This window comes from Microcaecilia unicolor, chromosome 2 (genome assembly GCF_901765095.1).
Source record: "Microcaecilia unicolor chromosome 2, aMicUni1.1, whole genome shotgun sequence".
Classification (NCBI taxonomy): domain Eukaryota; kingdom Metazoa; phylum Chordata; class Amphibia; order Gymnophiona; family Siphonopidae; genus Microcaecilia; species Microcaecilia unicolor.
The window spans coordinates 574,621,971-574,636,305 of record NC_044032.1 but is presented as its reverse complement, the minus strand read 5'-3'; the positions used below and the strand labels follow the sequence as shown (position 1 = coordinate 574,636,305).

At 42.7% G+C, this 14,335-nt stretch overlaps 1 protein-coding gene across 2 annotated transcripts in view; it reads right to left on the bottom strand.

Moving 5' to 3' along the window:
- The window catches only part of LOC115461577 (long-chain-fatty-acid--CoA ligase 1-like), a 183,849-nt gene that overhangs the window by 69,298 nt on the left and 100,216 nt on the right, over nucleotides 1–14,335 (bottom strand). For both annotated transcript variants that reach the window (XM_030191500.1, XM_030191499.1), the window contains exon 13: nucleotides 11,490–11,624. In XM_030191500.1, the coding sequence (XP_030047360.1) occupies nucleotides 11,490–11,624 (135 nt within the window). The remainder of the gene's footprint in view (nucleotides 1–11,489; nucleotides 11,625–14,335) is intronic.

The window sequence follows — 14,335 nt, the reverse complement described above, 5'->3', positions numbered from 1 at the left end:
AAGTGAACTTGGGCCTCCGTGACCTTCCTCAAATGTCTTGCCTGAACCAGGCCATCCTCCAGAAGTCTACAGCTATGGACTAGTCTTGATAGTGCCAAAGCCATTTCCACTTTACAGTTAGTTAAATATTCCTTGGTCCATTGTCAGGTTAACACTGGGTAAGGCCATAAAAGCATTTGAATCTGTTTTCAAATAGAGTTCACTACAGAACTTGGCAACTCCCATGTATGAAATGAATGGATGGGAAGGTTTAAAGTCAGCTTGCTTCATTTAGGATTACTTACTCGTCAGCTTAACTATTGTGAGATAAGACAGGTCAGCTCTATTAAGGTAATGGCAATCTTTGGAACCAGAGCTAAATTTGGGTTTAATAAGACAGTATATGAAGCCTTAACTGAGTCAGACCAATGGTCCATCTAGCCCAGTATCCTGTTTTCCAACCAGTGGCCAAGCCAGGTCAAAAGTACCTGGCAGAAACCCAAATTGTGGCAACACCATACTACAAATCCCAGGGCAAGCAGTTGCTTCCCATGTCTGTCTCAGGTCTCTTAGGGCAACCTGAAAACCTTCTAGCCAGTGGGTCAATGCTGTTGGTGTAGACATCTATAGTCAATTCCTCTGTTCTGCAGACATGGCCAAGCCAGCAGAGGCACAACTTTTCTTCCACTGTAAATCAGTATCACTGCTTGACCACTGGTACAGTGAATCATGAGAAGTCTGAAACAATCATGTGCAAGCATTTCATCTGGAATTACAGCTTGACAATGTCTTGATGTCATGGCATTTTTTGTTGTTGTTCCTGTAACCCCAGTTCTGCTCGATATCAGCTCCTGGACCATGGATTCTAGTTACTCCATAATATATTTTCAGACTTGGTTTGATTGGTAACTGAGGTTACCTGTGTCCTGCTCTTAATATCTCCCTGGTAAACTATTGATTCCTTTATTCTATTTCATCCCCTTTTTATTCTATCCTATTAACACAAAACAAAAAAACAACAACTTGTCTTCACTTGCAGAGGGTCTGACCTCTATAAGTTCCTTATCTGTCTGTATCCTATTGCCTATATTACATTGCGATTTTATATTTTTATACTGGTATTGTCAAAGGGATTTTTAGAGAATTGCGCTTTGGGAAGCTTGCCAGGTGCCCTTGACCTGGATTGGCCGCTGTCGGGGACAGGATGCTGGGCTCGATGAGCCTTTGGTCTTTTCCCAGTATGGCATTACTTATGTACTTATGTAATATTTGTGCTAGTGATTTCATCTTTTTATGCTGGAATTGTCTTAAAATGTGTTTTCATTGGAACTGTGTTTTAACCTTTGCCAAGTGTTTTAAACCTGTGACAATCTGGTGACATTGAATCTGGTGTTTTCATTAGAATTGTGTGTTGAATCTACACTGCCAGAGACTTAATTCAATCAATTTTGGTTACATAGCATCTGGTGACTCATAGCTCTGGAGGAGTGGCACATAAGCACCGCCATACTGGGAAAAGACCAAGGGTCCATCAAGCTCAGCATTCTGTCTCTGACAGCAGCCAATCCAGGCTTCAAGAACCCAGCAACACTCCCCCCCCCAAAAAAAAAAAAAAAAAAAAAAACTAATAATGTTCAATGGACTTTTCCTTCAGGAATCTGTCCACACTCCCCTTAAACTCGTAAGGCCAGCCGCTGCCACCACATTCTCCAGCAAGGAGTCCAACTACATGATGAATAAAGAAAAAAAATTTTTGTTTTAAATCTACCATATTCTAGCTTCATCTTGTGTCCCCTGGTTCTATTATTGTTTGAAAGTGTAAAACAAATGCTTCACATCTGTCCGCTCTACTCCGCTCATTATTTTGTAGACTTCTATCATAATCACCCCTCAGCCGCCTTTTCTCCAAGCTGAAGAGCCCTAACCTTCTTAGCCTATCCTCATAGGGAAGTCGTTTCATCCCTTTCATCATTTTCGTCGTCCTTCTCTGCACCTTCTCCAATTCCTTTATATCTTTGAGATGCGGCGACCAGAACTGGACACAATATTTGAGGTGCGGTCGCACCATGGAGCGATACAACGGCATTATAACACCCTCGTGTAAGTTTTCCATCCCTTTCCTAATACTCAACATTCTGTGCACTCTTAGCCGCTGCAGCACACTAAGCAGAAGTTTAACATCTTGTCAACGATGAATCCCAGATCCCTTTCTAGGTCTGTGACTCCTAACCCGGAACCTTGCATGACAACTGTAATTCGGGTTCCTCTTACCCACATGCATCACTTTGCACTTGACATTGAACACATCTGCCACTTGGACGCCCAATCCCCCAGTCTCACGAGGTCCTCCTGTAATCTTTCACACTCCTCCTGCGACTTGATGACCCTGAATAACTAGTGAGGTAATTAAATTCGCAGATGACAGTTACTCCCATCTCCAAGTCATTTATAAATGTTAAAAAGCAGCAGTCCCAGCACAGACCCCTGAAGGACCCCATTAACTACCCTTCTCCATTGAGAATACTGACCATTCAATCCTACTCTCTACTTCCTATCTTTCATCCAGCTCTTAATCCATAGTAATACCCTACCTCCGATCCCATGACTCTCCAGTTTCCTCAGGAGTCTTTCATGAGGCACTTTGTCAAACGCCTTCTGAAAATCTACATACACAATATCCACCAGCTCCCCATTGTCCACATGTTTATTCACCCCCTCAAAAAAATGCAGTATATTGGTGAGGCAAGACTTCCCTTCACTAAATCTGTGCTGTCTCAATCAGCCCGTGTTTTTGTATGTGCTCTGTAACTTTATTCTCAATAGCCTCTACCATTTTGTCTGGTACCGACGTCAAGACTCACTGGTCTATAATTTCCCGGATCTCCTCTGGAACTCAAAAAAAAAAAAATCGGTGTAACATTGGCTACCCTCCAGTCTTCTGGTACCACACCTGATTTTAGGGATAGATTGAATATTACTAACATCCTGGTGATTTACTACTCTTCAGTTTGCAGAACTGACCCATTACATCCTCCAAGATTACAGTGAATTTGTTTCTCCGACTCGCTTGCTTCAAATACCCTTTCCGGCACCAGTATCCCTCCCAATCCTCCTCAGTGAAGACCGAAGCAAAAAATTCATTTAATTTCTCCACTACGGCTTTGTCCTTCCTGATTGCCCCTTTAAACACCACTTTCGTCCAGCGGCCCAACCAATTCTTTAACCGGCTTCCTGCTTTTAATGTATCTAAAAAATATATTTACTATGTTATTTTCGCTTCTAACGCTAACTTTTTTTCAAAGTCCGTTTTAGCCCTACTTATCTCCGCTTTGCATTTGGCTTGGCATTCCTAGGTTTTATCTTATTTTCAGTCAGTTCTCGTCTCAATTTTCTGACGGATTGTTTTTTGGCTTTAATGGCTTCCTTTACCTTGCTGTTTAGTAATGCGTGGAATTTGTTACATTTGTATCCCACCTTTTCCCACTTATTAGTAGGCTCAAAGTGGCTTACATAGTTCCAGAGAGGTGGTTACAGGCTCCGGTGTGAATACAGTATAGGGGTACTATTACAGTGGCAAATACAGTAAAGAAGTATCAGTAAATAGGTTGGGGTGATTCAGACAAAATGTTAGGGTGTGATCATGCGTCGGGGTTGAAAACTTGTCTGTTTCCTGATTAAAATGTCCTGTACCTCTAGGATGGTGTTTTTGAACAGCATCCACGCCTGATGCAAGTTTTTTACCCTGCGAGCTGCTCCTTTTAGTCTTTTCTTCACTGTTTCTCATTTTATTGTAAATCACCTTTTCTAAAGTTAAACGCTAGTGTATTTGATTTCCTAAGTTCACTTCTTTCAATGCCAATTTCAAAACTGATCATATTGTGATAGCTGTTATCAAGCGGCCCTCGCACCGTTACCCCCCGCACTAGATCATGAGCTCCACTAAGGACTAAGTCTACTATTTTTCCTTCTCTTGTCAGCTCCTGAACCAGCTGTTCCATGAAACTGTCCTTGATTTCATCAAGAAATTCTCTCCCTGGCGTGTACAGATGTTACATTAACCCAGTCTATATCCGGATAATTGAAATCACCCATTATATTATTATTACATTGCCCTAATTTCCTTTGACATTGCTGCGTCCGTCTGCTCGTCCTGGCCAGGCAGACGATAGTACACTATCATTTTTTTTTCCCCTTTTCATGTGGAAATTCTATCCACAAAGATTCCAATAGGGGGTTTGTATCCTGCAATATTTGCAGCCTGAGTCAAGGTTCTCATTAATATACAGAGCTACCCCTCCTCCAATCCTATCTACCCTATCACTACAATATAATTTGTAGCCCGGTATGACTGTGTCCCACTGGTTATCTTCCTTCCACCAGGTCTCAGCGATGCCTATATCATCCAATTTTTCATTGTGTGCAATGTATTCCAGCTCTCCCATCTTATGTCTCAGGCTCCTTGCATTTGTGTATAGACATTTCAATGCATGCTTGTTGCTCAGTTTTATATCTCGTTTAATACATGGCATTATTAATATGTTATCTTGTGTCTGGTTATTATTAATTTTACTTAAGGCCATCTGATCCACTAAGGTTTCTTTGACATCCTTACTTAAAAAGAACTTTTTCTTCCCTGTTTGGGTGATATCCTCAAAAGATACCTTATCCTGAACCATGCGCTTTTGAGTGACTGTCGGCCTTCCCCCCCCGTTTCTAGTTTAAAAGCTATTCTAGTTCCTTTTTAAATGTTGACGCCAGCAGCCTGGTCCCACTCTGGTTTAAGGTGAAGCCCATCAGATCGGAATAGGCTCTCCCTTCCCCAGAATGCTGCCCAGTTCCTCACAAATCCAAAAGCCTCATCCCCGCACCATCATCTCATCCACACATTGAGACTCCGGATCTCTGCTTGTCGCTTGGGCCCTGCGCGTGGAACAGGTAGTATTTCAGAAAATGCTACCCTAGAGGATCTGGATTTGAGCTTCCTTCCTAAAAGCCTAAGTTTGGCTTCCAGAACCTCTCTCCCACATTTTCCTACGTCGTCGGTACCCACGTGCACCAAGACAGCTGGCTCCTCCCCAGCACTATCTAAAATCTTTGTCTAGGTGCCGCGTAAGGTCTGCCACCTTCGCAAGCAGCAGGCAAGTCACCAGCCACCCAGCTATCTACAAGCTTGCTTGAGTCTCCAACTACAACAACGGTCCTATCTTTTCCCATCGGCTGTAATCGGAGGCATATCCTCGGTGCGAGAGGATAATACATCCTCTGGTGGGCAGGTCCTGGGTACAGGAGTACTTCCTACTTCATCAGGGCAATGCTCTCCTTCTAGGAGACCTCTCCTCTGAAGTAGCACATCGGCTACCCAGCTGGAGGTGGGACCTCTCTACAGGTCTCATCTATGTACTGTTCTCTCTCTCTCATCTCTGTTCTCTCTCTCTCATCTCTACCAAAGTCTTGTACTCTTATCTCCCAGTTGGTGTGAAGTCATGTGTGTGCCCGGTGCAAACTCTTAGCTCTCAGAGAGCAGGTCTGTTCTCTTGAGGCTAATCATACATGTGACACTCAGTGCAAAAGACTGGGTAGCACCCCTCTCGCTGCTGGACTACCGACTCTCTCTCATTAATATACGAGTATTTCAATATATTAAAACAAGCTACAAAATTAAGGATGTTAGTGTCTTTAGGATTTTAATGATGTATTTTGTTGTTTTGTGATTACTGCTTGGATATACTGAATATATTTAAACTTTGTGGGAGCAGCACTTGCTTATTACCTTAATTAGAACACTGACTATAAATGAAGAGCTGCCTTAGGGGCAAGTGGGCAGAGCAAAACTAGATCCCTCCTGGGGCAATTTTGTTTTGAGCTGGGTAGTAGAACCTAAATTTGCCTTGTGAGCTGGGAGCTACTCTGGGCATTTTCAGACTTGGTTTGATTGGTAACTGAGGTTACCTGTGTCCTAGTCTCATCTACCCCTAGGTAAACTCCCTTTATATAGGGCAATTAAGGGACAAGTATCTTCATTACACTTAGTTGGTCAATCCTAATTGTTATTCCCTCTCATAGTTCACCTTTTCACACTTGTGAATCACATCATTATGACCTTCATTCAGTGCAATATATGTTCTGCTTTAATCCTAAAGGCAAACTATCTGGAACCTTAGAGCTTGTCCTGTCTCCAAATATCAGCCTTGAAAGAAGAGATCAACAAACTCAAGAAGGAATTAACTACAATTAAAGAAGCGTCCAGGATTACTCATTTCCCAGCATTTACCATCACCACTGCCCCAGAGAATAAAACATCAGAGGCATAGATGGGTCACAGTAGGCTCTGGTAGAGTAAGATCTGTGACACTCGCCCTTCCAAGCTTTGCCACGTCAAATTCTTTTGCAGCATTGCATCATTATGTGAAAAAGGAAGTACTGTGGTAGAACCAGGGGCAATGAAAATAGCACAACCCCAGAAACATCCCCCAACTGACAGAATTGTGAAAAGCAGAAAATTATTAATGCTCGGAGACTCCATTATCAGAGGCATTAACTTAGGAGCACAATTCATGGGTTCAAACGTAGTGAAATGTCTTCCAGGATCTTCAGCTACAAGATGTCAAATACTGAAAGTGATCCGAGAAGAGAGCAAGGCTTCTAACGCTGTTGTAATTCACCTGGGGACAAATGACCTGGTCAACAATAGTAAGTTTACAGCACAGAGCGTTCCAGAAGTTTGGGGAGGGACTGAAATCTTTGGTTCGGACTGTGGCTTTTTCTGAATTCCTACATTGGGGAGGGGAGAGGAAAGACTACGCAACAGAGGAAATCAATAAGTGGCTTGAGTCTGTGTAAAGAAGCTTTCAGATACATAGGAGAATGGGGTAATATGTGGAAAAATAACAGGCTGTACTGTAATGATGGGCTACATCTTTCTGTGATGGGAAAAAGGATCCTTGGGGAGAAATTAAGACAGTATGTTTGTAGACATTTAAACCAGAGGGTGGGGGGGTGACAAAATGAAAGAGGGGATTTCAAACTCACAAAGCACATGGAAAGCTATGTGCACAAATGCTTGTAATCTAAGTAAAAAGGTTCAAGCCTGGCAGGCCCTGATGTTTGACGAAAACTTGGATATTGTTATTACGGAGACATGGTTCAATGATTCTCATGAATGGGATGTGACCGTACTGGGCTATATTTTTAGGAAGGATAGAGAGGGCCACAAGAGGTGGAGAAGTGGCTCTGTATGTGAATATCAGAGCAGCTGAAATGCGGGGAACCTGGGGAAAAGCAGCTTTATGGATCGTCCTGGAAAGAGAAGACTGAACCTATATCCACACGGGGTTATCTATAGACCTCCTGGGCAAACGAAGAAGTAGACAAGGATCTGATAGAAGATATTCAAAAAGATTGGTATGAAAGGGGAGGTATTACTGTTGGGAGATTTCAAGTTGTCTGACGTGGATTGGAAGTCCCGTCTGCAGAATCGGAAAGTAGGGAGATTGTGGATGCCTGTAAAAGTGCCTTGCTCAGACAAATGGTGACGGAACCCACGAGAGAAGAGTTGATGCTGGATCTAGTGCTCACTAATGGAGGTTGTTTCTGATATCTGGGTGGGTGCCCACCTATGTAATAGTGATCATCACACTGTATGGTTTGATATAAAGGCAAAGAGAGTGCGGATGCACAAAACTCGGATTTCAGACGTACTGATTTTGATAAAATGGGTGAATACCTGAAGGAGCTGTTGGTGTGGGAAAGAGTAGGAGAAGTGGAAAAACAGTGGTCCAAGCTAAAGGCTGCTATAACTATGGCTAATGATTTTTTTGAGAAAGTAAACAAAAACAAGAGAATCAGGAAGCCTATATGGTTCTCCAAACAAGTAGCTGAAAAAAAAAATGGCAAAAGAGGCTTTGTTCAAGAAATACAAAGAACGCAACGAGGGGATCACGGAAAAGATTATTGGATTAAACAAAGAATCAAAGGAGGGAAATACGGCTATCGAAAGCGCTAGCGGAAGAAAAAATGGCTAAAGATGTAAAGAGGTGACAAGACCTTTCAGATATATTGGAGAAAGAAGAGATAGGAATGGAATTGCGAGACTGAGAATGGCTATGTGGAGAGTGATGGAAGATAAAGCGAACGTGCTAAACAATTATTTCTCTTCAGTGTTCACGGAGGAAAATCCTTGAGAAGGACCGCGGTTGGCTGCCGAGGGAATATCTGGGAATGGAGTGGATACTGCGCCGTTTACGGAAGAAAGTTTATAAACAGCTGGAGAATCTGAAGGTGAACAAAGCTATGGGGCTGGATGGGATACTGAAGCTCAGAGAGGTCCTGGCGGGAACTCAAAGATTTAATAGATCTTTAGAGATGGGAGAGGTTCCATGAGAGTGGAGATGAGTGGATGTGGTCCCTCTTCACAAAAGTGGAGACAGGGAAGAAGTGGGAAAGTACAGACTGGTAAGTCTCACGTCGGTGGTAGGAAAAATAATGGAGTCGCTGCTGAAAGAAAGGATAGTTAACTTTCTAGAAACCGATGGGTTACAGGACCAGAGTCAACATGGCTTTACAAAAGGAAAAGCCTGCCAAACAAATCTTGATTTTTTTGACTGGGTGACCAAAGAACTGGATGAGGGACATACGCTAGATGTAATCTACTTGGACTTCTGCTAAGCCTTTGATACGGTCCCCCCCACAGAAGACTCGTGAATAAGCTGAAAGGGTTGAACTTAGGACCAAAAACGGTGAACTGGATAAGAAACTGGTTGACCAACAGGTGGCAGAGGGTGGTAGTAAATGGAATCTGCTCAGAGGAAAGGAAGGTGAGCAGTGGAATTCCTCAGGGGTCGGTGCTGGGGCCTATTCTGTTTAATATATTTGTGGAAGATATTGCTGAAGGGTTGGAAGGAAAGGTGTGCATTTTTGCGGACGACACGAAAACAGCTAATACAGTGGATACTCTGGAGGGAGTAGAAACGATGAGAAGGGCTCTCAGAACTTTAGAAGAATGGTCGAGGGTCTGGCAGTAAGCGAAACATGCCAGCATGTAGGGAGCCAAGGATAATACACAGTGCTGGAAATCCACCCCCCTTTTTTAGGGATTTGATACCACGGCTGTTTTTAAGTCGCACCACAAGACTGGGACTCCTACAGGATTAACTCATCTACGACCACAACCACTTCAGCATAAGTTAAGTAGAGAGCTCACTATTTTTTTGAAGCTAGGTTATGGTATTAGTAACCACAATGGAAGTTGGATAACAAACCTTATATTCATTAAGACTAACATATGGCATCATTAGATCTGCAGCACCATCAGCACAGGGAGGTTGGAGTGCCATGATGTTGAAATGGGTTATTTGAAGCAGTGTTATACTGCAAGAGAGTCCTGTGGGACACGCCCCAGTTACTGAGCACTATTAGCATATAAAAAAAAGAAAATATATGATCACTTTAACTATAATTTATTTAGGTTTCCGATCAGAAGGTTTTTGTTTGTAGTATTTTCAGTTAAAATTTAATGCCAAGAAGTGTAGAGTGATGCACTTGGGGTGCGGAAACCCAAGAGATACACCGGATAGGAGAGAGACCTTGGGGTTAGAGGATCTGAAGGTGAAGAAACAATGCGACGGCCGTGGCCAGAAAGATGCTAGGCTGTGTAGAGAGGGGGCATAACCAGCAGAAGAAAGGAGGTGTTGATGCCCCTCTACAAGTTGTTGGTGAGGCCCCACGGAGTATTGTGTTCAGTTTTGGAGGCCGTATCTTACTAACGATGTAAAAAGACTGGAAGCAGTGTAATGAAAAGCTACGAAAATGGTATGGGATTTGCATTGCAAACCATACGAGAGACTTGCTGACCTGAACATGTATACCTTGGAGGAAAGGAGAGACGGGGTGATATAATACAGACGTTCAAATATTTGAAAGGTATTAATCCGCAAACGAACCTTTTCCGGAGATGGGAAGGTGGTAGAACTAGAGGACATGAATGGATGGACCATACAGGTCTTTATCTGCCGTCATTTACTATGTTACTATATCAGCCGATACTGCATCACTATATGCCAAGGGTTCTTAACCCAGTTCTCAAGATACCCACAATGAGTATGCATGAGGTTAAGTGTGTAAGGACTAGGTTGAGAACGCCTGCATATGCAGATATGTACCATGGTAATTTAGTAACTGTACTGTTTGAGTAAAAAAAAAGATGCTGCAGAACCAGTTCAAAAATCTGACCTACAATTTACATGTTGGAAACTAGATTGTGTAGGAAAATTTGATTTTTCTGGTGCACAATTTTCTTGTATTCAACAAAGCTGGTGGATTTATCAGGCATGGGAAAAGAAAATCCATGTAACCATATTCTATAAGTATAATTTTGAGAGCAGAATGCTACCATGTTCCATGGAGACATTCGATGGACTTCTTACACAGCTTTCAAGGGAGCCAACTTTTTCACAGTGGGAGATTTAAGGCACACAGACAGCCTGCCCAGAGCTCTACCCAACCCCGCCCACAGTTCCACCCTTGGTACACTCCAATGACAGCACCAGTCACTTCCCCTTCCAGCTGCAAAAGGAGATGCCTTAAAACATTTCCTGCTGCTGCAGGACCAGTCCCATAGCTCATCACAAGTCTGGTCCTGTGGCAGCAGGAGAGATGACTTAAGGTGTCTCCTGCTGCCACTGGAATAGGAATCTGCTCAGCAGATCCTCACTCCCTAGTGGGAGCATGGGAGACTATCTGCTGAAAAGCACAAGACTTGGCAGATCTGTACTGTCAGCAAGAAGTTTATTTTGACATGGGGGTGGTAAGAGCAGAGAATCAATGTCTTAGCTACTAGAAAAGTCAGTAAACTATATTCTCCCTCTTTCCCACTGACCAGAGAGCAGCGCTTCATGTGCGTCTTCTCTGCCAGCTTCAATCTGACATTGCATAGAAATGTAATTTCACAGGATGCATTGCACTATGTTCACATGCCAGACTGAAGCCAAACATGGGAAAAAATATTGTCAGTAGGAAGAACTGGGGAAAGGATCACAATTTGTGTCCTGTGAGGACTGAGTAACTTCAAATGTACCACAAAAAAAAAAAAAAAAAAAAAAAAAAAAAGTTGTGGCATACTGCCTTATATAGTAGCTAGAACATTCATGATCACTCCAACATCTCTTCACCCCCACACTTTTTTTTTTTTTTTTTTTTTACTTTCCTTTACATTGTTCCAGTTTAAAACTTGTTAATTTTGTTTTCCCCAAATTTCAACCCCTTAAAAAGTAGTATCAAGTCAGTGACTGCAACATTCCCTGTCACCCTGTCAAACATCCATACCTTGAAAATTTCTCCACTAGAAATGAGATTCTTGAAAAATGACAGTCACTGTTAGCTAATAGCTCTATTCTGCTTTAATGATGCACTGGTGACATGCCAAATATCTTACATTTTTCATTTGTATCATTTTCCACAAAGCAATACACAGGAATTAGAAATCTAAGATTGAAACATAAGCCACACCACACTACCTGTACTTTACGAAAGACCAGTCTATCCCACAGGCTGTTTCTTCTGACAATGCCATTTTTAAGTTCAGCTTCCTTCTTCCTGTAAGCTAGATTCAAGATCCACCTTTTAAAGGGTGAACTAGCTTGGGCAAATATCTGTTAAAAATAAAAGGTTACATCATGAAAAGAACAAGACATTTGAGCAGTGTGATAGCATCACTTACCACCCTGGACAGGAAAGGGAGTCATTTAGAAAAAGCAAAAATGTGGGCTGTGATTGTCTGGATACTTTTACACTGAAAAATGTCAATCCTCCACCAACCTATTGCAGAGGCCTTGGTCAGGGGCCACATGTGAAGGCTCTTACTGGAACCCTGTAGGCATGAGGTTTTAAATCCAGGCATTAAGTGTCACCATTTTACAAAGACAGGCTTCCTCCAAGGGCTACAAATGGTCTCCAGAGCTTCTCCAGCCTCCAAGTGGAAAATCTGGCTCAGAAATTGTTTTAATTCCTTCACAAGATGCACAGTATTGGCACAGAGCCACCAGGCTGGCCAGTGATTAATTTACTTTATTGAACACAACTGAAAGCCTGCTTGAGAAATCTGTTGGAATGATTAAAAATTTGTAACTCTTGGATTTTTGACTAACAAAGTATGGTCAATTCTCAGCATTCACCGGGGATAGGTTCCTAGAAGATCCTGCAAATACTGAAAATGCAAATATGAAACCACTGATCCTATGGGGAAGGGATAGGTCCTGGAGACCTGTTCACCATACACATTTGCTACCTAGCAACATAAAATTATGCATTAAAAATCAAAAATAGAAGACTACAAAAACATGGCTTAAAGGATGCTTCACAAACATATCGGTGATATCTACGAGAACAAGGAGGCAGTGTTACTTTGCTGAACCCTATCCCAATGCTGCATCTTAAACCTCAAGCATTTTTGCATAATGTACATGGCTGCAAACAGTGAAAAATGTGTTACTCTATTTCACATGAATAAGCAAATCCACAAAATGTGGAACAGATGAACACAGAATTATCTGTATGGTAGGGGGCTTTACAATTCAGAAAACATAAAACATACTATATGTAATTGAGTTGTGTGTTACACTAGCTACCACTCTAGGAGTGATACTGTGAGAAAAGTACAGGCATGGGGGGGGGGGGGGGGGGGGGGGAACCACATTCCTGCCTCATCTCCACTGAGATGGGCATCTGCTGGCGGCATCTTCCAGACAGTGCAATAGTACCCATGCATGCTGAGAGGCCCTATCGCTCAAAGAATCTTCTCCCTCCTCCCTTTTAAGAGTATATTGCATCTAACTGGCCCCTCCCCCTCAGCCTCTGTTGGAACAAAACATGGACACTAGCTTTTATTAAAAAAAAAAAAAAAAGTTTGTATGGAAGAGCCTCATGGCTACAATACCTGTAGGAACAAAACACCTGACACCTTCAGTCTCCCCCACAACTTCAGAAGCAGTCAAAAAGTCTGGCCAACGGTGTTGTGCTCACACAGACACCACAGATGCAGAGCTTGCAGACTGAAGGACTGATTTACTTCCACAAATTGTCATTAAGCTCCTCCCTCCATAGGAGTCAGCTCTGTGTGTGCTTCAGCACTCCCAATATTCAGCAAATGCCTTCATTCTGTCCAAGAAAGGGTAGCTCATGTGTTTAGCACCTGTAAACATTCTGAAGCTCCTATGCCTCAGACAAGGGCCATTAAAAACAAAGCACCTTGGCTAAATGACCTTGTGGCTGAAAATACCAGGTCCTACACTCTCAAGGTGTGGGAGGAGCAAAGCTCTGCTGCCCATAAGCCTAACAAAGAGGTAGACAAGTCAGTGGGCAAACAGTAGGCCTCACATTCCAATTATCTATGCTCTGGTAAGAGACCAACTAGAGGGCTCCCCTCACTAAGCAGGCTACTAGAAGTCAGCCTCTCCTCTTGGTCTTATGCCCTGAACTAGCACTAAACTTCAAGCTGCAGGGAACCTAATGCCATGGTCCTTCCTCAGTGGTTCTCAAACTTGTCCTAGGAGCTCCCCAGCCAGTCAGGTTTGCAGATATCCACAATGAATACCCATGGTGTCTTGTATGCACTACTTTCACTGTATGCAAATCTCATGAATATTCATCGTGGTATAGTAGTGCTGTCCAATTCGCTTCCCCATTTTTTTAACTTGCCACCTGCACTGCATAAAAGCTCAGCTTATCGCACACCCTCCTTCCCATCTTAATCTGTTGTGCCCCTCCCCCACACTAGTGCTGCTGCAGCTTAGACTGAAAAACCAAATACCCAACACTGAAGAAACTAAGGATACCTTATACCAAATCCTTGCTTAAGTTCGGGAAGATTGCAGAGTCTTGGTGGCCCCAGGACAAAAGGAGATTTCCAGTCTGTCCTCAAGGCCATGAGAATACCTACAGACTTGCTAGCATTGAGTTGATCAGATGCTCCAAGATCAGTAACAGATTTATGGAAAATACAGTTCTCATTCAGGCATTTTCCAAATAGCTGGAATTAAATATATTTTTAAGATATGCCTGCACTGGACATAGCCACACAAGACTTCAAATTCCAAGTCCACAAAATCTAGTCCATTTCCTTGGGGGGAGGGGGTGCAAAACCCTTGGGCTATTTCTCCATGTCTTCCTCTGACTTCAAACTTGTTTGCTGCCTTCGCTATCAAGGGTAGATCATTTTTTGTTTATACCTCCAGTACATGGAAGTGAACATTTATACCGACAGTGCCTATACTCTGGAGGTTCTTTGGGCCCAGCTAGTAAAATTTTGACTTCTGCCAATAAACCAACTGAGCACTTGACATATCTATCGTCTACCTCAGGCTAT